The 24,635-nt window shown below is 39.7% G+C and overlaps 1 protein-coding gene across 1 annotated transcript in view; it reads left to right on the top strand.

Annotated features, from left to right (window-relative positions):
• SEC24D (SEC24 homolog D, COPII coat complex component) overlaps positions 1-24,635 on the top strand; it is a 56,562-nt gene that overhangs the window by 5,157 nt on the left and 26,770 nt on the right. Inside the window, exons 2-8 of the mRNA XM_069855180.1 lie at positions 2,940-3,137; positions 5,051-5,177; positions 7,234-7,382; positions 9,392-9,661; positions 10,444-10,565; positions 13,765-13,876; positions 15,486-15,613. Of these exons, the coding sequence (XP_069711281.1) occupies positions 2,984-3,137; positions 5,051-5,177; positions 7,234-7,382; positions 9,392-9,661; positions 10,444-10,565; positions 13,765-13,876; positions 15,486-15,613 (1,062 nt within the window). The 5' untranslated portion in view covers positions 2,940-2,983. The remainder of the gene's footprint in view (positions 1-2,939; positions 3,138-5,050; positions 5,178-7,233; positions 7,383-9,391; positions 9,662-10,443; positions 10,566-13,764; positions 13,877-15,485; positions 15,614-24,635) is intronic.

Raw genomic sequence — 24,635 nt, 5'->3', positions numbered from 1 at the left:
TGCGCCGGGCGCGGCTCGGACGTGGCAGAGCCGGGGCAGGCGGCGGAGGCGGCGGCGGCTCCGGAGGGTCCTGCTGCAGCGGCCCCGGCGGCGGGAGGAGGAGGGTGAGGGAGCTGCAGCCCTCGGTAGGGCCGGCAGGCGGGGAGCGGGGGCCCAGCAGCCAGACCTGTTGCTGCCTTGGTTTGCGGGGACGGAATTGTTAGCGGTTTGTACGTTTTGCACTGAATCGGAGTGTAGTTAAGCTTGTGCTTCCGTAGATTATTTTAAAAAAATGTGTTGTAGCTCTGTTCCTTCCTGTGTATAGGAGCGTGCGTGTCGATAAAGCGCCTCAAAGAGTATTCGGGGTTGAGATTGCAGGGACAGCCCCTCTCCCCAGACGGTGGTCGCTGTCTCTGAAGAAATACAGGTAATAGCTCTCCTTCTGTGAGGCCAGAACGTAGCCCTGTGGGTTTGATTCATTTTTGACTCTGTTATCCTCCTCCTACATGAGCGTAGAGAGTTGTGCATCTCCACAGCAGCTGAGTCCCTATCCCTGGAGGTGTTTAAAAGGCGGTAGGTGAGGAGCCTGGGGACATGATTTAGTCAGAGGCAGGTACTGTTGGAGTTGATGATCTCTAGGGTCTTTTCCAGCCTTATGATGCTGTGATTAGTGCAGTAGAACCTTGCAGAGGTACAGTGATCCTCTGGGGAAAAAAAAAGTCTGACAACGTAATCTATAGTAACAGTAAATTAAATCATGGAGAAGTGCTTGTGTTAGCGTTGTTCCTTAGGCCATTGTGGGTAAGGTAAACTCAGATTCTCAGAGACAGGGAGTGAAAGGGTTTTATGTCCTTCTGTGTAGTGACACTTGTAGTGAAGAAACCCAGGGGAAGATCTGGGGTTAGCAGATCGCTCATCTCGCTTGTGCAATTTCCAGTATGGATCTCTATGTCTCTTGTTGGAACCTGATCAATAAAAACTGAAGTGATCAGTCTCTAGTGATATTTTGGGGCTTGCCTCCAAACTTTTTTCATCCTAGAATATACATATACCTTGAGAAGGGATTAAATGTGCTCAGTGTTAAATAGAATCTGGAGCAGTGTTTAATAAACTTGTGCTTATGGGTAGAGTTCCTGTCTCTCTCGAGCACAGCCTCTGTGTGTTTGCACTGTCTGTGGGAAGTTTGACGTGGCAAGGGTGGTTTTGTGAGTGAGCGAGTGAGCTGGGGAGGAAGTAGTTTCCCCTGCATGCCTTTGCAGCTGAAGGTGTCAGCTGTCGCGGCTGCCTAAAAGTGAAAATCTCTTCCTTTATGCATAAATAAAAATGTCTGTGCCAGTATGCAGGTAATTTAGTGCTGACTTGCTGGCTTTTGGAGCAGCGAAAGCTCACGCTGCCACGTCTTTTCTGATGGGGGAGGGAAGTAAGTACAGCTGGCAGCACAAAGCTTCTCTCGTTAAATATCTTTTTTTTTTCTTCATCCCACATTTACTTTGTTAACTAAGAAATAGAGGATAATTCATTAAGATTACCTATCAGAAGCAGTGTAATACTACACAGGAAGAATGATCATCTCTGTTAAGGATTGTGGTTTAGAGGGCTGCACAGGCAACGTGTGAGGAGGGCTGTACCCAGCTCTTGTCTGACGTGGAACATTACCAAAACTATTGAGGTTTTTTTCTGAAGTGTATGATTAATGTGTGAAGCTTAGAGATGGGTTTTCTGATAGGGATAGCTTTTCTCTACTGACATGTGCCAGTGCACATGTTTGTTGTGTTCTTGGAGCTGCGTGTAATTCAAAGTGCCTTTTGCTTCTGGGGCACAGTTCCTGCTTTACTGTCATCCTGTTTGCCTACTCAAAGATGACTCTGTGGTTCAAGCCTTAGGATATGAAGTACAGACAGTTGGGAAAGCTATTTCAAAGGAACACAACATCTAAAACTCTAGTTTATATCGTGTGTCTTCAGTTCTCTGAGGATGCCTGAGCTATGTGCTTGGGACATACTAAGTGCTTGTTCAGGCTTTGGATCCTCATAATTTCCTAAAATAGTTTTAATTTGAGCATCAAGAAAACTGGTGACATTCTGTTTCTGTCAGATTCAATATAAAGTCAGACTGAAAAAAATCTATCTTACAGGGAAAAGAGGAAGGCCATCTGTCAAGGCTGCAAGGTGTACAACTTCAATAACTTTTCAGATCCCTTGGTGGCAAGGGCACTGTATCTGAAAACCAGTCTTATGAAGTACAGTAATCTGGTTTAGTAATGCAGAACTCTTTAGATGTGCTAGGTCTACAAATGATTGCAATTAGAAAAATTTCTGAAAGTTTCCTAAAAGTTTCTTTTACCCTGCTTGGCAAACTCTGACTGCAGGCAAGAAATTAAGTGTGTTGTGAATGCGCTCATAATTAGAAAACTTTTTCTGAATTGTTTTTAATCAAGTTATATTGTTTTGTTTTTTCCTTTCTTTAATAACAACATAATCAAGGTGGAAAGCTCAGGGCAAAGATGCCTGGTAACAGCAAGGACAATATATGGTACTGTTAAGGCCATAGTGTCCTTAGAGAACAGCTCATTTGTGGACTACGTGGTGCTCCATTTCATTGTACAATGGAGTCCTGTAGTAAAAGGGCTGCTCTGGCCTGGGCCTGCAAGGCAGAAGACAGAAGGCAATAGGATCTCTCTCCTGCACTTCATTTTCTGTTTCATCAGTATCAAAAGCAAATAATCTTCCCTCACGTGCTTGGAATGGGGCTGATGTAGGTGGTTTGCTGGGCAGCTGGTGCCACATTACATACCTCCACCAAAAAAAAGGTGTGCTAGGACAGGAGAAGGATTTTCTGGAGGAGTTTCGTACTCTAGTCACTCTGCCCTTTGTTTTTTTCCCCTCAAATATATCTGTTGTCTTTTAGGGGAATGCCATTTACAGCCTTTTAAAACACAAGTGTATCTTTCTCTTTTCCAGATTCTTAAAGAGGACCTCATACTTGGAATGAGAATATTGCCATCATGAGTCAACAAGGTTATGTTGCAGCTCCTCCGTATTCCCAGTCTCAGCCAGGAATAGGAGGGTTTTCTGCAGGCTTTGGACCACCTAATTCTTCACCTCATTATGGGCGTTATGGGGACCCAAACTCCTCATACTCAACAGCACCTCAACCAGGTAGGAATTTGGCTTCAAATGTGTTTTCTGAGTCTACTTTTCTGTCAAGGCATTTTACATCTCTTTCTTACTTGTCAGCACAAAATGCTGAGTTTTACACTGCTTACTGCACTAGATTTGTCTGTGTTACTGTTGGTGCTCAGATCTTGATGCAAGATTTGTGTTAGTGAGTATCTGACCTTTGTGGGTGAATTCCATTGTCCCGGAAGCAATAAGCACCAGTGCTTAATGCTGTATTATGAGTAATACCTAATACAGACAAATACAAAATGGGTGGTTTCTGAGAATATAGAAACGTTTCTCAGCTTATGTTAGTGGCTAGCAAGCTCTCTGAACTGGGATGAATTCTTCACAATAGGACTTTTGTCTATTGAATTCTTGCACGCAAACTTGCCTATGAGTATGAACTGGTGTTTTCCTGCTCCATCTTGTTTATTGAGTGATCTGTTTGGATAATGCATGGTAAGTAGATCCCATCTGCTCTCTAACCATTCTGGAGATAATTACCTTCTCTAAGGAAGGGCACCTGGGTTACGAGCAGATGACAGACAAATGGGATATTTGCTTTATTTCTACCAGCATAACCATACTACAGATAATGTAATTGACACCTAATAGATAATCATGGCTGTCTTTGTCTCCTTTTTACTTTTCATTAATTTCAACTTACCAATATGTGATTTCAGATATTTTATGAACTATAATGTATAACTATAGGGTGGCTGAATGTTCAAACAAATCAAAAGCCTGAAATTTAAGCCTGTTTTTTGTAAATCATCTTCGTCTAATTTCTGTAAAGTTAAAGCGGACATGCTAGAGTATTGAACTGGGGCTATGGAAAATATCCAAAGAGTGAGGTTTTCTCTTCCTTCTGTAAGTCTACCAATATACAGAGCCAAGATAGGGAGCTAGGAAAATATCTCAATATTCTGCTGATATCACAGTGAAAAATTAGTTAAAATAGTAAAGATACCTGAAGTAGTCTCTAAGGTGTTTGTTAAAAATTTTAATAACATTCACATTGATATACGTTACATTAAATTTAGTATTTGAGATGGTGAAGTAGGGTAATGACAGAACTAAATATCCAAGTATGTTGAGGTTTTTAAGATATGCTGTGGTGTCCTGGATTTTTGTGTTATCATGAAAACAGAAAAAAGAAATAATATTACACAGTTTCTCTGAAAGTTCTTAATAGAAACAGCAGGACTTATGTTACCTTAATCCAATGCTGATTATAATCAGAAGATAGAACTTGTTATGGTATTAGAATACTTGGGAAAAAAATACCTGGTTTGGTACCAAACAGATTTTTGATGTTAGAGTAATTTAAAGGAAAATAGTTCAAGAAGTACAGGTTGAAGAGCTGTTTATTCAACATTACTGTTTACATAAATTATAGTCTCTTCACGGTCACTGTTCTAGATCTGAATAAAGGGCCCTTTTTAGCATAGATTTATAGGTTCTACATATGGAGACTTTTCTTAAAGGTTGTTGCAAGTTTTCTCTCTGAAAGCGAAGGGATCTCTTGCTTTACCTGTAAAGATAATTGGATGACAGGATGTTGCCAGTATCCCAAGTTGAATTGCAGAGTCTGTATGCTTGGTTTTGCTTCTCTCTTACTGTCCCTATTTTTTGCTGGAAAGTTACCAACTACTATTTGCTTCCTTTTTACTATCTGTTCTTTTTCATATCTACTTCTTTAGCTGACCAGAAATCTGTCCTTTCTTATGGAATCACAGAATGACTGAGGTTGGAAGGCACCTCTGGAGCTCATCTGGTCCAAGCCTCCTGCTCAAGCAGGGCCGCCTAGAGCCGGTATTCTTATTGCTAGAGCAGGGCTGTACACTTGTATTTCTTGCTGATCTTGTGCTTTCTTACAGGCTTCTTACATAAAAGTACTTCTTTTGCAGGTGTGTCGAAGTCAACCATGCCTTTTGGATCTTCGGCTCCTGTTGGGCCTCCACCACCTGGTACACATCAATTCAGCCAGACCAACTTCCAAAATGGGCCCAGTACACCAGGGCAACAGCCACACAGGTGACTTTCAAGAATTAACACATGAGATCTAAGATATTTGACCTCTGTTAGCTCTCTTTGGCTGCTTCACTGATGTTGAAGTGTGGTATCCCTTTTATCTTCAGCAGTTCTGACTTATTCCAGTTCTACACTGGATCTCTTAGTTTGGTTCCCTGTGGCAGTAGGCTGCCAGATTCATGCAATGTAATCTGAAATCTCATTAAGTTCTATTTTAGAGCAAGTCAGGTCTTTATCATGCATTGTTTGTTGTGTTTTTTTTAATTATTCTTTCTTCTTGATCTTAGACTCATTGCTGCAAAGCAGCAGTAAGGTTTTAAGTGCTGCTTGATAGAGCAGTTGCGGTTTTTTTCGTTCACTTGCTGTTGTCTTAATTATCCTTTGTATTGATATACCAAGAAGTTGCCGTTTGCCAATTACTAGTTGCCAGTGAGCTTTGAGTAAAAGATACAACATGTCTCTACATCTGTAGTTCTTCCCCCTGCCTTGTTAGGATGTCTTTGCTTCGTTGTTGTGGGGTCATGGCCAAGACTCCACAGGACGTTTTAAAGATATTTTATAACACAGTTTTGTTGTACCTGCTCAGATGGATAACTGCTCTGTAGCCTAGGTCTGAGATTGACTATGAAGAGTTTATTTGAAATGCTGTTGTCCTGCCTCCGGAGCTCATAGGAAGAAGTGAAGGAGGCAGAAATGGGGAAGGGAGAAAGTAGAGACAGTTGGAAGCTGTCAAAACAAAAAAATCCTGCTGAAATGATTGTATGAGGGGATGGCCAAGCTTTATTACCCAGTGGCTTTATTGCTGATGGTTGTAAACGGTAAATATAATTAGCTTTTTCATTTAGTTCTGTCAAATGTTGATTATTTTGCTCACCTCCAAGGAGTGTGAAATTAGTTTATGGACTTGACACTGTTTAACAACATTCTTGTTTTGGCAGATTGAAGTCTTAATCTGCTTCTGTGCTTTTTAGTTGTTGTGCAGTTATTCGTGTTCAAATAAAGCCATGTATATGTTTCATTAGGCATCAAAATAGAGAAACCTTTTTGTTACTTGTGTGTCATCACTGTGTAAAGGAGGACCAAAGAGACTGAGTATCAGTTCTAAAAGACAGTGTATCAGTGCATAGGAAGAAGTGGTTGTCCTGAAGCTGTAAAAGCAAGGTGAACAGAGTAGATGTGACCAACCTAGCAAAATATGAATTCTCTTTCCTAGCTTCTAGTCATTGCCCTGACAGCTGCCCATCTGCTGCTTTTTAGGTGGTCTTGGTTTATTCCCAAATTACAGACGGCTGCTATTTTATGCCAGGAAATTTCCATAACAGAATTTCAAGGAAAGTGAATTTTATTTCTTTTGATACAGCTAGGCCCCCCCTCGGTTTTAGCAGTGGTCATAGGAGAGGCACTGCATATCTTCTTTGGGAGATAGCCAGTGACCTTGCTTTGCCAGAGTGAAATAATTTGGTAGAAAATATCTTCATAAAACACGTGTTACCTCTTTCATTTCTTTAGCTGATTTTCTTGCATTCATGTTTTTCCTTATCTGATAATCATGAAGCGTTTTTTCCCTACCTGCATCTTCTTTTTCGCTCTGCTTCAGGGAACTCCTTAACAGTTTCTCACTTCATTTTCCTGTCTTCACAGATTTTTCTCCTATTCTTCACCCATACTCAGCAGGGAGTCTTCATATCTTCTCGATAAGCATGGAAAGGAGATGGAGTGATACGACATGTTCAGAAGCTTGTGTTTCTTAATCTTCATGCTTTCATACAGTTATCACCACTCTCTTTGTCATGGCATGCTCACTCTTCTTTGTTTCTGCCAAGTATGCAAGCAAGCATGTACTGGGTTTTTTTATTGGGTTTTTTTTTTTTGAAACTAGCATGCATTTTCTCTGTGTCTTCGTGACTATTTTAATTCAAGTATACATTTTTTGAGCGGAATGTGAGCTAACTCTCGTAAGAGTTTTTTCTAGTTGTTTCAGCACCACCCTTGAGAAGGTATGAGACTTTATTGTAGTTGGTTGATGTAATTTTTTAACTGCACTAATTTTTCCCTTTAGGTTTCAAGGCCCTCCACCTGTAAGCAGTACAGGACCTTCCTATCCTCCCTACAGTCATCAGTCGCAACTATCCTACCCAAATACAGCATCCACTGCACCTGCAGCACAACTTGCTAACCAGCTGAACAGCATGCAGATAAATAGCTATGGTAATCAATTTTATCTGATCTAATTGACTTTTTCCTCAGTTAAAGCTATTTAGACTATGATAATTAGAAACATGTAGAGCTTCTGTACAAACAGAAAATTAAATCTTTGACCACCATAAGCTCTTAGATTTTAGTTTTAATCTCATTCTCTTCCTTAAATACGTGTATTCTTTGGTTAATTCTGAATTAGTTTGATGAAGTTTCCCTAAAAGTCAGCTATCTTATCATTCTTCAAATTACTTGGTGATCTTGTCAGTACCAGCCAAGTAATATGAACAGTAATATGCAGACAGGGTTTCATTTTTCTCAGCTTTTAGAGTTTCTCTCTTGAAACTTTCTTATTATTTGTCCAAATCTTATATTTTAGTTTTTCATCTAAATTTATTTGCATTTATTTTGAGGTTAAAACATCTCAAACCTAAGCCGTGAGATAAAGATATGATTGTGTGATTCTTCCATGTAAATTACTTCTCACCACCAGTTTCTTGTTTGATTATATCTGCGTTTCCTGAGAGTGTCTCCTGATTAAATTTACCACGTTGTTTAAAAGGAGTGGAAATTAGTTGACATCTTGTTTTTCTGAGGCCGGTGTATTTAGGAAGGTTATTTTTTGGAGTGAGGAACACTTTAGTGGCTGGTATCTTTGTAAGATATGTGTAAAGGTAAACTTTTCAGTTCAGGCTCCACTGACGCTCTGACACTGTTCCTACCCTGACTTTATGAGTTGTTCATTTGACTTGAATGAAACCTGCATAACCACCATGGGTCTGACTCTTTGTACAGTTCCTTCACGTTAGAAAAATCAGTTTAGACTCAAATTCAACCTTGAGGTACTGAACTGCAAGTGCACAATTAACTCTGACCTTTTTATATGGGATGAAGTGTAGCCCAGCACCTCTAGAGCACTTCATATGTAGCAACTCATATTATTTAAAGCTATTTTTTTTTTCTGTTTCAAGCCTTCATTATATTACCTTAAGCAATAATTATGTAACATATAATGGTCTTACTTATTGTGTTACATGCTGGAAGGCTGAGATACTCTTCAGACCACTGAAGGCATGGATTCTTTACAACTCTGCCTCTCTGCTGGGTTTTGTTCTTCTGATTTTTCCTTAGCTGTAAGTCCGAGTTGGTGTAGCTTGGCAGAATGCTGAAACTCACAGCTTGTAAAGCTACTGGAGTCATGTTTGTTTGTACCAACTGAGAACATGAGATTGTGTTTTGCATGTGAAATCTTTATTTCAGTTAACAACAGAAGATGCGTTTCAGTGTTTGTATATTAGTGCTTTGGTCCTTTTGCTCCAAACCTTATTTTCCGTTATTTTTTTCAGCTTTCTTCAAAACTATTTTGCCATAGGCCTTTGGAGAGAAATTTGGCTAAGAATGCAGGTTTTGTAAAGTCATATTTGCAGATTGTAACTCAAAAAAAATCCCCAAGCCCCATTTCTAGGGTCCTCTTAATTCTAATTGGAATCTGGATCTTATAAACAACAAACTATCCTCCACAAGTATGTACAGAATAATTCCCATATGTTTCATCTTTTAGCATCAGAAGCATAAGATGGTTGTAAAACAGATAAATTGAATCTTCTGTTGAACCTGTCATGGTGAAATGCAAACAGCAGACTAACAAAACTTGCCACATAAGAGAAATTGATTATTAAGCAAGAAGAATGTTGGTTCATGTTATGAAATTCAATATAATCTTAAAAGCAAATAGTGTTTATGTGTATTTTAATCAAGAATTGTCAAAGACTGGTTTCCCTCTCTTTTTCCCCATCTGCAGGGTTTTATTGAAAATGGAGCCAAAAGAAATAAGATTGAATGTCAGTCAGTTCAGACTTAAACTGTGTGGTCAAATCTGTTTTGTGAACAGACATCCAGAATGCCCATAATGCAGCATTATTGCATATATGTTATAAACGTATTGAGCAAAAATAGAACACCTTCCTCACAGAGTTAGTAGGTTATCATTTTTGACTCAGCTGACATAGTTTCTTCTTCAGGTCCTGGTACTACTCCAAGCTCTCGCATGTCTTCTGGGCATCCGGCATCTTTTCAGGGTCCACAACCACCACCACCACCCCAGCAGCAAATGGCTTTACCACCTGGATCACAGGTTCCTCCACCAGGGAATAATGTCACTGGCCCTTGCGCTCAACCATCGTTGCCTCCTATGGCCAGACAAGATGGCATCCCTGGACCTGTGCCCCCAGATCCTAACTTGCAACAGCTTTCAGGACAGCCTCCAGGGCCTGGATATTATCCTCAGCAAGGTAAGGAGGGGTGTTTGTTATGTAACTGAAGGCAAAACATGCATGGAGAATCCCTGGAGAAACTGTGACCACTCACGACTGATCTTTTGCTGACTTGGAAAAATGGAAATTTAGTCCTCTTGTACAATGGAAAGATTACATTGCCAGTCTGTGCTTTCAAGTCAGGCTATGCTTTTGCTCAAAATTTAGCACTGGAAAAAGGAGATTAATTTGGATCAGGGACAGAATGATTTAGTTATTAATGGGTAAAGGCACAACACACTACACAAAGAGGTTAATTTCCTATGCTCTGTAAAGGTACAGGTTGCTCTCTGTCTTATAGTACTGTCTGTTATAAGCAGCTTTCAAAAATGCTTTACTATAGCAGTAAGGAGCTGTAACTGAACACAATTGTTTTGCCTGACGTAGGTAAGAAAAACACTTATTTTGACAACTGAAAAGCCAGCTAACTAAACCAGTTTGCATTGCCTGATGTTAGGGGAGAGGTGTAATCACTAATGTAATGGCCTGGTTTCAGTAGCTGTGGTAATCTCTACTGACTGTCCTCCTTGACATATCCATGAAAACTTTGGAAACAAGTTGTCACACCTAGTCATATGCTTACCTTTCAAGCATAGACTGCATGAGACAAACTACTCCCATTTCTTTTACTTGCTGACAACAGAAAGGAAGGAGAAGTTGCATTTAGCAGAGTAAGAATTAATTGTATAGCAGAAACCGATGTTAAAAATGGATAAAGCAACTTAAATACTTTATATGAATTGACGTTTGTAACTCTGCAGCAAACTATGGTCCTCAGATGGCAGGATCTCAACTGTCTTACCCTGGTGCTTTTCCTGGGGGTCCAGCACAGCTGTCGGGTCCACAGCAGAAGAAGCTTGATCCTGACTCTATTCCAAGCCCAGTAAGTAACATGGCATTATTTTTTTAATGGAAGTAAATTTCTGTTGCGTTTAAGGTAAAGGACTGTCAATGCTAATATTGTATTTATATTAGTTGGTGGGTTTTTTGTAGCATAAAACTGCACTTACATGGCTTGGTTCACAAGGTATGTTCCAGTTTTTGTAGTTTCTTAATTAGGAGCAGTTTTGTACTCTGTGCTGTCAGTTCTGGATAAATTGGTGCATAATGTTACAGTTGCAGTACCTAAGAGGCTTTATAATTTTGCCTAATGTGGGAGATAGCCATGACTCCAAATACTTCAGCAGGAATTCTCTACAGGATTCTTGGTATGACAGCAAGCAGTACTGAAGGGTTAATTACATTCACTGCAGCTAATCACCTTTGCTTTTCACTCTGGAATTTTTGAAGGCTTAGACTTAGTAACAGATAGGTACCTAAAGTGGGATTTGTGCAGACTACAGATACGTGAGCTCTAAAACTGCAATCCTGGAAATGCCAAGAAGTCCCGTGCTCAAACTGCCTCACCATTTGATCTCAGGAGTTTCCCAGGCAACTAGAATTATTTACACGAGCATCCTTCCAGTTGCTGCAGCCTTTTAAGGGGTTCAGTTGCTTTGAATATGCTTAATACCTAAGCTCCATACAGGTCCAAGAGGCTCGGCTGTTGAACTGCACCTGAACATGCACTGGAGGGACAATGTTTCTTCTTTTTAGAATGGTGCTAGGGAAAGAGAAAGCAAGGTTATGGTTATATGCATCTTTCTTAAACGGTGTAATTGGTTTTTTTTTATTGAGAACAGCTGATTGAAATGTAGAGAGAAAATGCGCTGAACTCATGGGGAAAACACTTCTGATGCACATCCGTGTACTGGGTGTCAGCTGGACAGGTCGAAAGGTCCTCAGAGAGTCGAGGTTCTTGAAGCAGTCTGTGTCCTGTAGCTTTGACCTAGAACTTTATACTTAAAAAAAATGTATTAACCACTGCACGGTAAGCTAGTCTGGTTGAAGGGATGATCTTCCACTTCTCTGCTGAGGCAGTATTGCTATATGGGAAAGAATTTGTGTTCCGCTGAGATGAGGGAAAAGTATTTGTGTAAAAGCCTGGCGCTGTCTAATAGGCAGCAGCCATGCTTCCTGTAACTGGGATAGTCTCGAAAAAATTATTTTATCCAGTGCTGGTTTTGATGTAAAATCCTCAGAATTTTGGAAGAAGGTTGTTGATAATCACTTAGAGGTCAATGTAGCAACTGCAATTGCCTCTGTTAAAGGCAATTTTCAAGTTACGTGTAACTGAAAACTTGTAAAAAAACCCACGAAGCTATAAAAAAAGCTGGAGTGACTGTATAATTTACAAATGCCTTAATAGGTCAGTTGTTCCTATTGTTTCGGTGTGGTGTTTTTTAACATAAGGGCAAAATGGTCTTGTCTAATTAAAAAAAAAGGTAGAGGGGGAGAAGGAGATCTGGCATGAAAGCATGGACTGATGTCTTGTTTCAATTACGCGTGTAGAATAAACAGCCTTGACTATGACAGCGATGTTAAAATAGGTTAAAAGGTTTGTTCAAGCAGCACAGAGAGGATCAAAATGACATGTTTAAAAGAAACATGATCTGGGTCAACGTCTGTGAAGGGCAAAAAGCTAATTCGGAATGAAGAATAAGTATGACCGTGTGTATTTCTCATGTTATATTTACATTATGTAATTACAGTAGTGTTGCCAGATAAATTTACTTCTTATCTGTAGCCATTGTTGATTTATATTTTCTTACATATGTTAGAGGTTGATATGTGCTCTGACAACAGCTATGAAAACTAAGCATCTGGGCTTTGTCAACTATGATTTCCAAGAACAATGATAGATTTAGGTCAGTTAACTGCTGAATACCATGGTACATTTATCCTCTGCAGAGCTAAGTCTGAAAAAGGTTTACTTTCTTCAGGCAGTGGGCCTTTTTAGAGCAAAACCTTTTTCTTTCTAATGCAAGAGTTAGCAATAAGCATACAAGCCAAGTAGGAGGGGAAAAAGTAATCAAGCAGAAGATATAACAGGCTCTCTGAGGAATGTATTGTATATTTAAATTGCAATACAAAAAACTTTATTGGAAAAAAAAAGTTACAGGCCCCAGATTATTTCCAGCGTCTTAGGAAATACCTCTTGGACAATGATCAATGGACTCTGCGTAACTAATTTTGGGGTTTTTTTGTTGCTTTCTAACAGAGGCTTCTTAACTTCCCTAGCTGTTTTTAGAAATTCACGTGCAGTGTAAAGATACAGTTCCATGGGATACCAGCAGTAGTGGCAAAGCTGGCTTCAGAAATTACCTGTCTTGCTCCTCTTGCCTCTTGCAGCTGTTCAGCTACACTCTAAACCAGATTGCTGAAAAGGCAGCTCCTTTAAGGGAAAAGGAGGAGTGATGATATCATCTCAGTGATCTGGTTTATAGTGTGGGACAAAATGCAGCGTTATACAATGTCAGTTATATCCTGGAAAGTGTCAGACTTAAACAGGAGTGAGGGACTCTGCGGGAGTGATAGGGGAGGAAGTGTACAGAAAGGGGCAGTCAGAGCTTCCTCACTTCAATTGAAGTTTTCTGTGATTGCTGACCTTTATTTCTAGGAGGAGGCCCACAACATGGTGTTTCGACCTAAAGAATGAAAACCGTGAGCTTCAATATTGAAATAGTACCTAATGGCCAACAAGGCTTTTCTCAGGAGCTTGGATTGCTGCTTCTGTATGGCAGTGCTGAAATGCAGCTCAGCTGGGAAGATCATATGCTATCTAGATTATTGTTTATTTCTTAACCACCTGTGTGTGGAGCCTAGTCAGGAGGAATGAGGGCTAACCTTCCTGCTGTTGCTGTCTGGCTTGGGCTGTCTTGAAAAAGTCAGTCCTTCTAGCAGTCAGTAGACTTACTCTACACTCATTTGCCTGCTGTATATAGCTCTTGCGCACCCCAAAGTGTAGCGTACCCCTGAGTTCCAACAGACAGCTGCAGTTGTAAAGGAGTTAAACTGCTCAACTGTGTGTGTAATTTTCTTGTTAACTGTCCCTGAAGCTTGTGCTATGATAGGCTTATAGCACCTCTGTATAAGGCAAGGTCAATAACATTACTTGGTGTTGATGTTAGTGTAACTGTTTCTGAATGTACCCAAATGCGTGGCTAACCTTTCTCATGCTGTTCTTGCTTCTTATTCATCAGATTCAAGTCATTGAAAACGACAAGGCTTCTAGAGGAGGGCAGATCTATGCTACAAACACAAGAGGACAGGTTCCTCCTCTTGTTACCACAGACTGTGTAATCCAAGACCAAGGTAACTGCCCTTGTTACTGGTTTGAGAGTCTTTGTAGGCAGAATGAAATAAAATTAAAAAAATAAACCACCACCAAATTCTCAAACTCAGCTGAAAATGTTGCTCCTTACTCAAAGTCAGACATGAAAAGGGAAGCTACAAAAAAAAGGAAGAAGGGTCGAGAAGTTGCAATTGAATGCTTACACCTTGGGTTAACACCTCCTCTACCCTCCCTGGCCTTTAAAATAATATAAATAGTGGAGCAACTTTTCTTTTGAAATTAAAATTTTTCAATGTTTTAAATTTCAAGTTGAAAATCCATTTTGGAGTCTTCTTAAATTGTAAAAGATGGTCACTAGAAAAAGCTCTGGAGTGTGTCCAGAGAAGAGCAACGAAGCTGGTGAAGGGGCTGGAGAACAAGTCTTATGAGGAGCGGCTGAGAGAACTGGGGTTGTTTAGCCTTGAGAAGAAGAGACTGAGGGGAGACCTCATTGCTCTCTACAACTACCTGAAAGGACATTGTAGGGAGGAGGGTGCTGGCCTCTTCTGCCAAGTGACAGGGGACAGGACAAGGGGGAATGACCTCAAGCTGCACCAAGGGAGGTTCAGACTTGGATATCAGGAAAACATTTTTCACAGAAAGAATCATCAGGCCCTGGAACAGGCTGACCAGGGAGGTGGTTGAGTCACCATCCCTGGAGGTGTTTAAAAGACGGGTAGACAAGGTGCTCAGGGACATGGTTTAGTGGCAGATAGGAACGGTTGGACTCGATGATCCAAGAGGTCTTTTCCAGCCTGGTGATTCAATGAGACTGGCACTGTTAAGTTTTAAGCTACAAATTTTAGAGATTTCTATGCAAACAATAAGAGCAGTGTCCAATCTTTCTGCTTGGCTTAATTTGTTCCTTTGACCAGTGTGTCTGCCTTTTCCTCTGCCTAAAGCCTGGAAGTACAGTATTCCATGTGCTGCTCTTGACAGCAAGCTTCATAATTTAATACAGATTAAACTGAAGGTATCATTTAGCCCAGCGTTGATTTATCACTGCTTGGATAAACTGTATAAAACATACAAACCCATCAAGAAAGTGCTTTTGTTTGCAGTGCACAGCTTTTCATTGGGGGAACTGAGCTAAGTGTGCTACAAGAAGGGGTGTAGTGAATTTAGCACGCTATATTTTGTAAGATAAATGAGCATGGTGATAACACAACTGTACTGTTTTCTGAAGCAAGCAGACTCATTACAACAGTCTTAACAGTAGGCATCAGTCTGCAGGATTTCGTTACGTATACTATTGACATTTCCACTGGGGATTTTCATCCATATCATTTTCTGTTAGATATGTTTCAAAATAATGTGTATTTAGATGCTTATTGCAAATAATTATAGAGGTTTTCTTGATATGTTTAAATCTCTGCTTTAACTCAGCCAGCAAGAGAAGAGGGTAATGGGCTGATATATAAAGAGGAAAGATGGGCAGAAGCTTGCGTGGGAGTCATAAAAAGCATGTATTTAACTTAGTGTGTGGATTTGTTGCTTTATGTCATTGTTTTGATTTTTCTTGTTTGTGTTTGGGACAGGTGGGCTCCTTTTAACAGTGTTTCACTCTGCATTCTCTGTTGGGTGTTCTAGGCCATGCCAGCCCTCGTTATATCCGCTGTACTACCTACTGCTTCCCATCGTCTTCAGATATGGCCAAACAGGCTCGTGTTCCGCTGGCAGCTGTCATCCAGCCTTTTGCTCTTGTTCCACCAAATGAGGTATGGGCTAACTCAATATTAATCCTATGTCGCTTTTTCTCCTGAATATTACAAATTTGTTCTTCTCTGATGGAGTTAGGGATGGGGGTTTTCCACCTCTGATTGTGAAGGAATAAGCGAATAGAGAGGTGACAGAAAACTGAGATGTACTTGGGTTGCAGTGCAAATTCAAGGGATAAAAATCTTTATCTTGAGAAGGTATAGGAGAGATGGCTGAGTGATCTGAACCACTGGGTTCCTGGTGTTCCCATGATGGCCTTTAGTTTATGCCAACTTTGTCAGTTGCTTGCTTTGCTGGATCTCTACAGGTGTAGGCAAAGACGTTAAAGAAGAGGACAACCACAAACTATATCAAGTGCATTTTAAGATATGGACAGTTACACTGGAAAAACGGACTTTTCCCATTTAGTTCTTTACAAAGTAATTTAATTTCACAGCAGACTGAGCAGATCATGGTATTTTCTGCTTGGATGAGCTGAGTCATACAAAGAAGGCAGATGTAACCACTCGCTGTTGCCACTGACTTGATTTTTTTTTTATGTTACTGTCTGTAATAGCCCTTCATATTGCAAACATGTCCCTACTTCATTTGCAAAGTATTTCTGCAGTTTGGCAGTATTGCTGTGGTCGTAAGACAATTACTTGCATTTCCTGGCATCCCCAAAGGAGTGTATGAGTAGCAAGGATAAAACTAGTTTTCAAGTGCGGCATTTAGGTGCATCATCCTATCTATAGGATCATCTTTCTTCAACTCCTGCCTCCTCCATTGCACAGCTGCTGAATTCTGTGGCAAAGGTTTGCAAGAATGCATCTCCTTTTTCACGCACTGCACTAATTTGCTTTCAGAGCACTGTTTGCTGGGAAAAAAAAACCCCAGGGATTTAATGAAAATTCGTAGTATGTGATTGCATCTTTAAAATCTCCTTATAAAATCCACGCACAGAAAAACCTAATTAAAACACCAAAGACTTTCAGTGCTTGATTTTGCAGTCTTTGCTTTTTCTTTAACTTTGTTTTATTAGTTATAAATTCTTGGGGGTTTTTTTTGAAAAATATGTTGGAAAAAAACATATGTTATTCTTTATCAGGATGGATAACTTCCAATTCAACAGATCTTGGTAGTTTGAATTAAGAATATTACATTAGAAGGGTAGCATGTAGCTATCTTCTCTGTGGTCCACAGGGAAATAGGATGTATTACTTATGGTTCTGCAGATACTGAGTCTCGCCATTTGTCTGCTAGACAGCATTTTTGCATTTCATTCCAGTTCCTGAGGAGAATGTGCAGACTTGGCTTGTTGCACCCCCCCCCCCACTGCTTTTTCTCCTAGGTGAAAATTCCACTGTTGCTTCTCTGCCCCTTCACTTTACTGGCCAACCTTTTACTTTTTGCTACTTTTTATCCCAGTTTCGGTGTCCAGGTTGGCGCTTACCAATTCTGCTTTCATGTTGGCTCTTCATTTGTGTGTCTTTCAGTCTGCCTCTAGTCCTGTATGTCTGCCGTGCACGACTTCCCTGTCTTCTGCATAGTGTTTGGATAAGGTGATCAATGAGTTGCTAAAATCTAAATCTCTTCTGCCTACATAAATTAGCAGTATGTACAAACACTTGTACTTGGCCAAGTTCAGGAGGGTTTTCCCAGCATCAGCAGTGACCCAACCCTTCTGAAGCATTAGTGCTCTCAAGCTGTTGTGAAGGTCAGTAGAATTCATTAATCTGTAAAGAGTAGTATATTTTTCTCTTGCCTCTTTCTTGGAAGAGGCTAAAAAAAGGTCTCTCAAAATTGGCAGAAGTCCAGCATGGAAAATTTTAGTCTGGACAATTATAGCTTGGTAAAGTTATAAGAACTGAAGAGATGGTGTTTCAGTAGGAAGTGCTGGGCAGTCTTAGCTGAGGTAGTTTTTCCAAGGCTTGCCTGTGCCTTTTGTCTTCACTGCTGCTGCCAAAATACGATCTTACTCTTAAGATCTAATAAAAATGGTCTTCCGTATGGGATTTGTAACCACTTTAATTCTGAAAAGCCACTTCATTTGAAAGAACTGGGCTTTTTATGGTGGTAAAATAAGTTCATGGGTTTGTGTCTCTGAATTGCCCAGTACAGTGCGTTCTGCCTGGAACCAGTGACTGCAAGGCGCAGGATGTTTGTGGTTTCAGAATATCTAGCCTATCTGGTGGATGCCCTTAACTGCCTTTTAACAGTGCCTACAGGTGATACTCATCACATTGGTACAAGGCTCAGTACGAAGTGGGAATCTGTCTAATGTCTCTCAATAAACAGCATGTTGTACATAGTAATTGTTTAAAATAATTGGATTTTTTTTCTCTAACCTTTTAATAAAGAATTCCCCTTCATTGATCTTTGTTGCATCTTTAGCTGCAGATGTGTCTCCACTTCTGCAGTTTCTAATATATTCATTGTTAGAACCTGGAGAATTTAAGTTCTGTTTCTTTTCAAAGGAGGGGGAAGAAAATCAGTGACTACAATGATTTAGTAGGCTGTGGGTGTGAAATAGCCACAAATGGTTTGTGCAGCTGGTAATGTGGTTAAGAACAGCTGAGAAACTGACCTATCGCACTTCAACTGTAAGGACTTCAGCATATCTACACATTTTTAAAAACCATTATGATGCATAGACCATGTCTTTCTGTGTTAGTAAAGCTGTATTAAAAAAGCTATAGGCCATCGGGGCCGTTCAAGTGACCAATAGGCTTATGAGTGTTCCATAAATATAATTCTTAATTTATTGGTATTTTTCTTTGCGGATGAATTTAAAATATTATATTAAACATATTTGTATTTTCAGTATTCTGTTGCCATAGAATTCGTGTATGTCTCTTTTTTTTCCCTGTGCTATTACTGTTCTAAGACACTTAAAACCAAAGGGAAAACCTTGTTTTGCTCCCATTTCCAAATAATCTGAGGATTCAGCAGAGTCTTCAGATGGCTTGTTCTTTCTTTCGGGAAGCAAATCCTACAACGAGCAGCTAGGTTGGCAACTCTTGGCACGTTGGCACTGAGCTTCAGAAGAGCGGAGCAAGGGAGATGGATTTATTCAGAAAAGCCCTCCAGTTGAAAGTTAAAGGGGCAAAATGCGTGGAGGGCGAACAGTCTCTCAAAGATCACTATAAAAAACCTACAGCCCATGTAAAAAACTGTAGACTAGTGAATATTACGTGCGCTATAAATCCTTCTAAACAAAGTCTATTAAGCATTCATGCCTTATCCCCTGCCCAATAGCTTAACAACTCTAGACATTTATTAGTCTTATCTTTACCAAGTCCTTATTTATTATTTCTTCAAAAATAACAGTTCATTTTCACCCTCCTGATTTGGATGATCTATGGAAAGTATTTGTTTGTTATAGTTTGAGAATACAGTATCATTGTTTGACAGAAGTTATTTTTAGTGCCCCAGTGCTTTAGCAACAGTCTATAAAAATAAACTAACTCTCACTGTTATCATCATAGACCAAGCCCTATGTGAATTTGTTTTGGAGATGTATGAATGTTTCCAGAGCCTGAATAAGCCATGTGATCTTGATTTAACATTTAATACTACTTGATAACAAAAGATAGCTATGAGTATTTCATGTTGTAAAGGCAAATATAAACAACTCAAAATAATTATCAATAGTTTTAAATATTTAAATATCTCAATTACCTTCTTTGCTCCTTAGTAGTCACGTGTCGTCGTTCTCTACCATGTGCTTTCTTATTTTTTTTAGAAATATTAGTTGTTGGGAATTTAATATTAAACTTTTCATTTTCTCCTGAGTTTATTAGCTAGTTAAAAGATAAAATTGGAATGGAATTACTTCTCAGAAATGCTGATGTTTGTGAGCTAAATGCCATTTAGCATTTCTAGGATAATGAACTTTGATGGTGACCAGTGCTCCTGGACTGTTTGGAAAGCCATGGTTTTTACAGGCATGGTACTATGGTTTCCTAGGTAGAACTGCAAGCTTAGCAGAAGCTAAAAGTTGAGCGAGGTGAATAACTAGCACATGATTCAATGTTATAAATAGTTTTTTGGTTTCAAGAGCAATGTCAAGTACCAGATTGTGAATTTCCTTTTAGACCCCAAGTCTACTCCTTTGAGTTTTAAACAAGTCGCTCAAACGTTAAATATATGTGAAAAATCAGGGCAATTTGCACAGTCTTCCAATCTACCCTGGCCTCAGTGGAGACTGAGATTCTGCTGTCTCTATTCTGTAGCTGCTAAGAAGGGTGAGCAGGCTGTAGATTTAGTTTGAAGCGCATTTTTATGTAGACACATGCATTTATCCGTAGTTATGTGCTCATGCAGAACTTTGGTTTCAGGAGAGTGAAGAATACTTTGTTTCTATTTCTAGGCAGTACAAAGCAATTCAAATGGAACATCTTACTGACAGCTCCTTTCTCTTAGGGGTGTGTTAGAAAGCGCAGGCTGCAGATCAGAGCCTTGAGGTGCTTACTGATACCATCTGCCCAATGTAAAAAGATGTCATTTTTGCTTTACCCTCTGATTACTATCTTTTACTTAGTTACTTGTTCTCAGAAGACCATTCCCCTATATTGCATGAGACTAATTTAAGAACTTCTGATGATGGATTCAGTTGAAGTACTTCTTTAAAAAGCAATACGTTGTACCAGCTAGGTCACACTTATCTGCGTGGTGGCTGACACTTGCCAGGACCCAGTGGATCTATATGTCACGACATCTCTTCTCCGGAGCCACATCAGCTCATCCTCTGCATATCCTGTTTATCTGTGTGTCTTTTTGTGATCTCCTCCATTGTAGTATCTACCAGTTTACTTTTTGTAGAAGTAGGACGTGCTGGTCTGTAGCTCTGGGATCACTAAGAAGTTCTTTGTTTGTATTGCTGCCTTCTTTCCTTCTGGGTGCTGAAGCTTACGTAACCAATTGGGTTTAAGTACAGTTCAGTAATATCACACACTGTGTGTCTTTTTAGAGAGGAATGCAACTGTTAGACAGTAAAATTGTCCATACTAGTAGGAAGCGGGTTTTTTCACTACCAAAAAACACTAAGTCCAAGAAAATATTCTGGAAAAAAGGTTCTGAAGGAGACCTTGATGACAGTTTTGCTCTGCTGTCTGTTTTGAAATGTCTGGCCCTTCTCAGCATTGGCTTCTTACTTTGTAATCCCCATATGTACTTGGGATTTGAAGTAAGTGAGATTCCTCTTTGTATTCACAGCTAGTAAGAATGAAATACCAGAGCTTATGGAATGTTTAATGACCTTTTCTCTTTGTGTAGACGTCATATGACTCTTTATATCTAAGTTATTCAAAAGTGCTTCGTGTCTGTTGACAATACTGGGCTTCTCTTCAGTGTAGGTAACAAAAGCTTCCTCCTTTTGAATGAGTACACCACAGCAAAACCAGCAGCTGTTGACTGGTAAGGAGATAGTATTTTGCTATCTTTGAATTCTAAGTGGGACAGATTGCTTTGTATGCTCCGCAGTTCTGGTCACTGGATTGTCCAAGATCCCGGAGAGAATGATTTTGACGTTGTCTTTGGGGTGCACTATTGAAATAGTCTGTGCCAGTTGTTGTATTTTTCTGGAGCATGGTGAGGGCTTCTAGAAGCCCTGCACCTGTGATATAACTAATGGTTAGGATGGTTAGTCTGATGATGTTGAAATGCTTTTTCACCCCCCAGGGAAAGAGGGGCTGACCACAAAGCTGTTTGAGAGTTTGTACAGAAGAGTTTTTTGCCTCCCCCTAAACTTCCAAGTGTGGAAGTCAGTGGGTTCAAAAGAGACCACATACTCCAATACCACACTGTAGATTACAACTAGACCAGTTAATCTCAGGTTAGGGCCATGCTACCAGACATTCCTCCTTGTTCTTAGGACTGCCTTGCTATTTTTATAACCAATCAGGTTTTGAGCTACTTGGTACAATCAGTCCTTGTAGAGACTGTCCAGGTAGCATAAACTTGTATCCTGAACCCATTGCTGTACCCCGCTAAGCAGTAGTATTTCTTCCATTTTCCAAGTACTAAAATAAAATATGTTCTAAAGCATCATTATTGATTCCTTCATTTGTGAGAGAACTGTGGGACTCTGGTGTCATAGTTCTGACTCTGCTTGGACTATGGAGCAGGATGGGTATTTGGCACTCTCTCTTGCTCTGTCAATGCTATTTTATTTTAATATTTTCAACTAGCTAGTGCCAAGTTAATGTCTGAAGGTTTTGCATATCTTCTCTGGGGGATCTGACTCTCCTGTGCATGATATGGAGAGTCCAGAAGTCTCAAACATCTTCAGATGCCTCACCCAGAACATTTTTTATCATTCTGGAGGTCAGCACATGCAAGCTGGATGTCATAATGCTTGATTTAGAGGTGCATACATCCGGTATTAGGTGAGGCTTTCTTTATGGAGCATGTCCCATGCTAGCCTGCATTTGGTAGAAAAGCCTTTTTGAATTGGGTTGCTTCCCAAAACTTCATCAACTACTAGAAAGTTTGTTAGTCTATTGGGCTGCAACTAAACCTGTTTCAGAGCCAAGTTTAGCAAAGGCTTTGGCAGCAGAGCTTTTCCTAATTGAAGTAAATTACCTGATTTAGGGTTTTTTCTGCCTTTTTGTTTTTAATGTACATTTTAAAATACTCTTAAAGTGTGCTCTTTAAAATATTTCTGCAGTATATTTTTCCATATACCATTGTTGTTATGGTAAGGAGGTAATTCTGAGAGATGGGGTAAGTGACTTGAAATTTGACATTTATATAAACCTTATTCATTTTGTAATCAGTTCCTCATTAATTTTTTACAAATCTGAAATTTAGATTGGGAAAATGCCATTCTAAAGGTGATGTAACGTAAAAAGTTGGAGACTGACTGTTCTTCAGGATGGTAATGGCAGAAGAAAAGCCTGACTAAGCAACAGTAAATAAAGAAGGGAAATAATGAGTTAACATTCATACTCATTTAATTACCTGGCCAATGACATTGATAATTTGTTTTGGCAACAAAATGACACTCAAGTAAAAAGTGACTTTGGCTGTTGTTAGGTACTTCTGACTCAAAATAGCTGCCTGAATGGCATCTGCCATTCTGTATGTATGTTCCTCTGCAGGGTGCACTTTGCTCTCCTGAAATGGTGTTTGTCATCTTTTATCTACTGGCCAAAGCTGATTGTAGCAACAGCAGTAAATTAAACATTATAAGGCTGCGCAGGCTCTAACTTTAAGCTCTCAGGGATGTGACTCAGTTGCCTTGGAAACTTCAGAGATTCAGAACATGCTGGTATTTAGTACGTTCAGGAGGAGAAGTTTGTGTTTTGCTTTTTAAAAAGAAGCTGTTACAGCATTTTCAATTAGTTGTTTTACTTATCTGTGCGTATTAGCACAGTGTTGTATTTTGGATGCAACCATGTAAAGTGTGTAATTACGTAGGAAAAAAATGTTCTTTAAAGTTGAACAGGAAGGTGAAGGTTGTGTGGTTTGGTTTTGACTTTTTGGTATCAAACAAACGTTGCACCAGGTTCTATCTTGGGACAAATCACAGCAGACTGATGCTGTTGCGTAGAAGAGACTAAATCTTCTTTTTACCAAATGCCCCTTCATTAATTCTGGGGGAAGGGAAGCTCTTCTTCTTGTAGGACGGGAAATAGGTGGAGAGAGCTGCTTTTTCATAGATGGAGGTATAGGTTACCTCCTCAGCCCTGGCCTGAAGGAGTAGTAGAATAGGTCTCCACCCTTTGCGGGATTGCTTTGCTCATAACTCAGTTTCACACAGCCCCTTACTTGTAACATTTAGTTATGGCTCAGTATTAATAAAAGAGAGTAGTTGTATACAAACTTCATTACTATTTGGAGACTCTGGAGTCTATTTGAAGTATCCCAGCTATCATAGTAACGAAAGCATAGACTCGGAGTATGAACATTCCTACCTGATGTGGTTTTTTTTAAATAACAGCTAGTTTTGCTATTGACCTTCAAAACAAACTTTGGAGAAAGGATGTGACTTTTCTAAAAGGGTATCTAACTCATCCCAAATAGCCTCGCTTCAGAGGGAATATATTCAGTACTGCTTTTTGTTCACATAACAAAAATTCTCCTTGAACTCTCTAAGTACTCCTGTGGCAACTGGCTGGCTATAGCTGGCTTGTGAATGCAGTGTGACACTTTAAGCATTCTCTGTTCTTTGATTTCAATGGCAATAAATTAATTAGCCTTAGAGGCATGTTTACTAATAAACTGTTCAGAAGGGCATGCAGGCATGCAGAACTATTTTATCCACCTCAAATTAAAGCACTCTTCAGCTTTTCTATGCTTTTTTTTTTTCCTTCCCCTAATGAAAGTTTCTTTCTTTAATATGTTTGACTGCGCAAAAATAGGAGTAAGAGAGGTCCTATTGTAGAAAATTCTCAGGAATGCAAACATGAGTATTCGGTTGGCTTAAAAAAACACAGGAATGCCCTCTAACAAAAGAGAGAGAACTCAAGGTTTTGAGGAAGGAGAGAAGGAAGGAAGCTCTCCATTAATCAGACTTCCATGCGTGATTTTAAGGCGGTAATTGCTTTTCTGTCAAATGCTGAAAAATATTATATATATGTGTATAAACATACACACACAGAGGCACGTATCTGTCTACCTACCTACATATGTGTTTGTATATGTATACACAGGAAAAAGCCGCATAGTTGCTCTCTAAAGTGGATGACAGCCTGGCAGGCCAAAATGGTCCTGAAATCTACAGTGAAGTTTTAGGTTTGTCCTTGATACAAGGACATGAATGACATTGGTAATGTTCTTCTGATGCAGAATTCTCGTTTAGGAGGTGTGTTGCTTCAGTGATCACTACGCTACATTTGGATTTATTTGCAAACTTAAACATTTATTCCTTAAACCTAAAGGTGGACATTCTACGAGTATGACATGAGTGCTGCTTGATTGGCTATCCTAAGGGTGTTCTAGGGTATGTTAGAAACGGTCACAGTTGTGTTTGCATGAAATGGTCTTTGACCTTCTAAAGCAGAAATAATACAGCAGAAATATTACAGCCTGTGCTTG

This window comes from Phaenicophaeus curvirostris, chromosome 4, assembly GCF_032191515.1.
Source record: "Phaenicophaeus curvirostris isolate KB17595 chromosome 4, BPBGC_Pcur_1.0, whole genome shotgun sequence".
In the NCBI taxonomy this organism is placed as follows: domain Eukaryota; kingdom Metazoa; phylum Chordata; class Aves; order Cuculiformes; family Cuculidae; genus Phaenicophaeus; species Phaenicophaeus curvirostris.
This window is presented reverse-complemented; position numbering and strand designations above follow the sequence as displayed.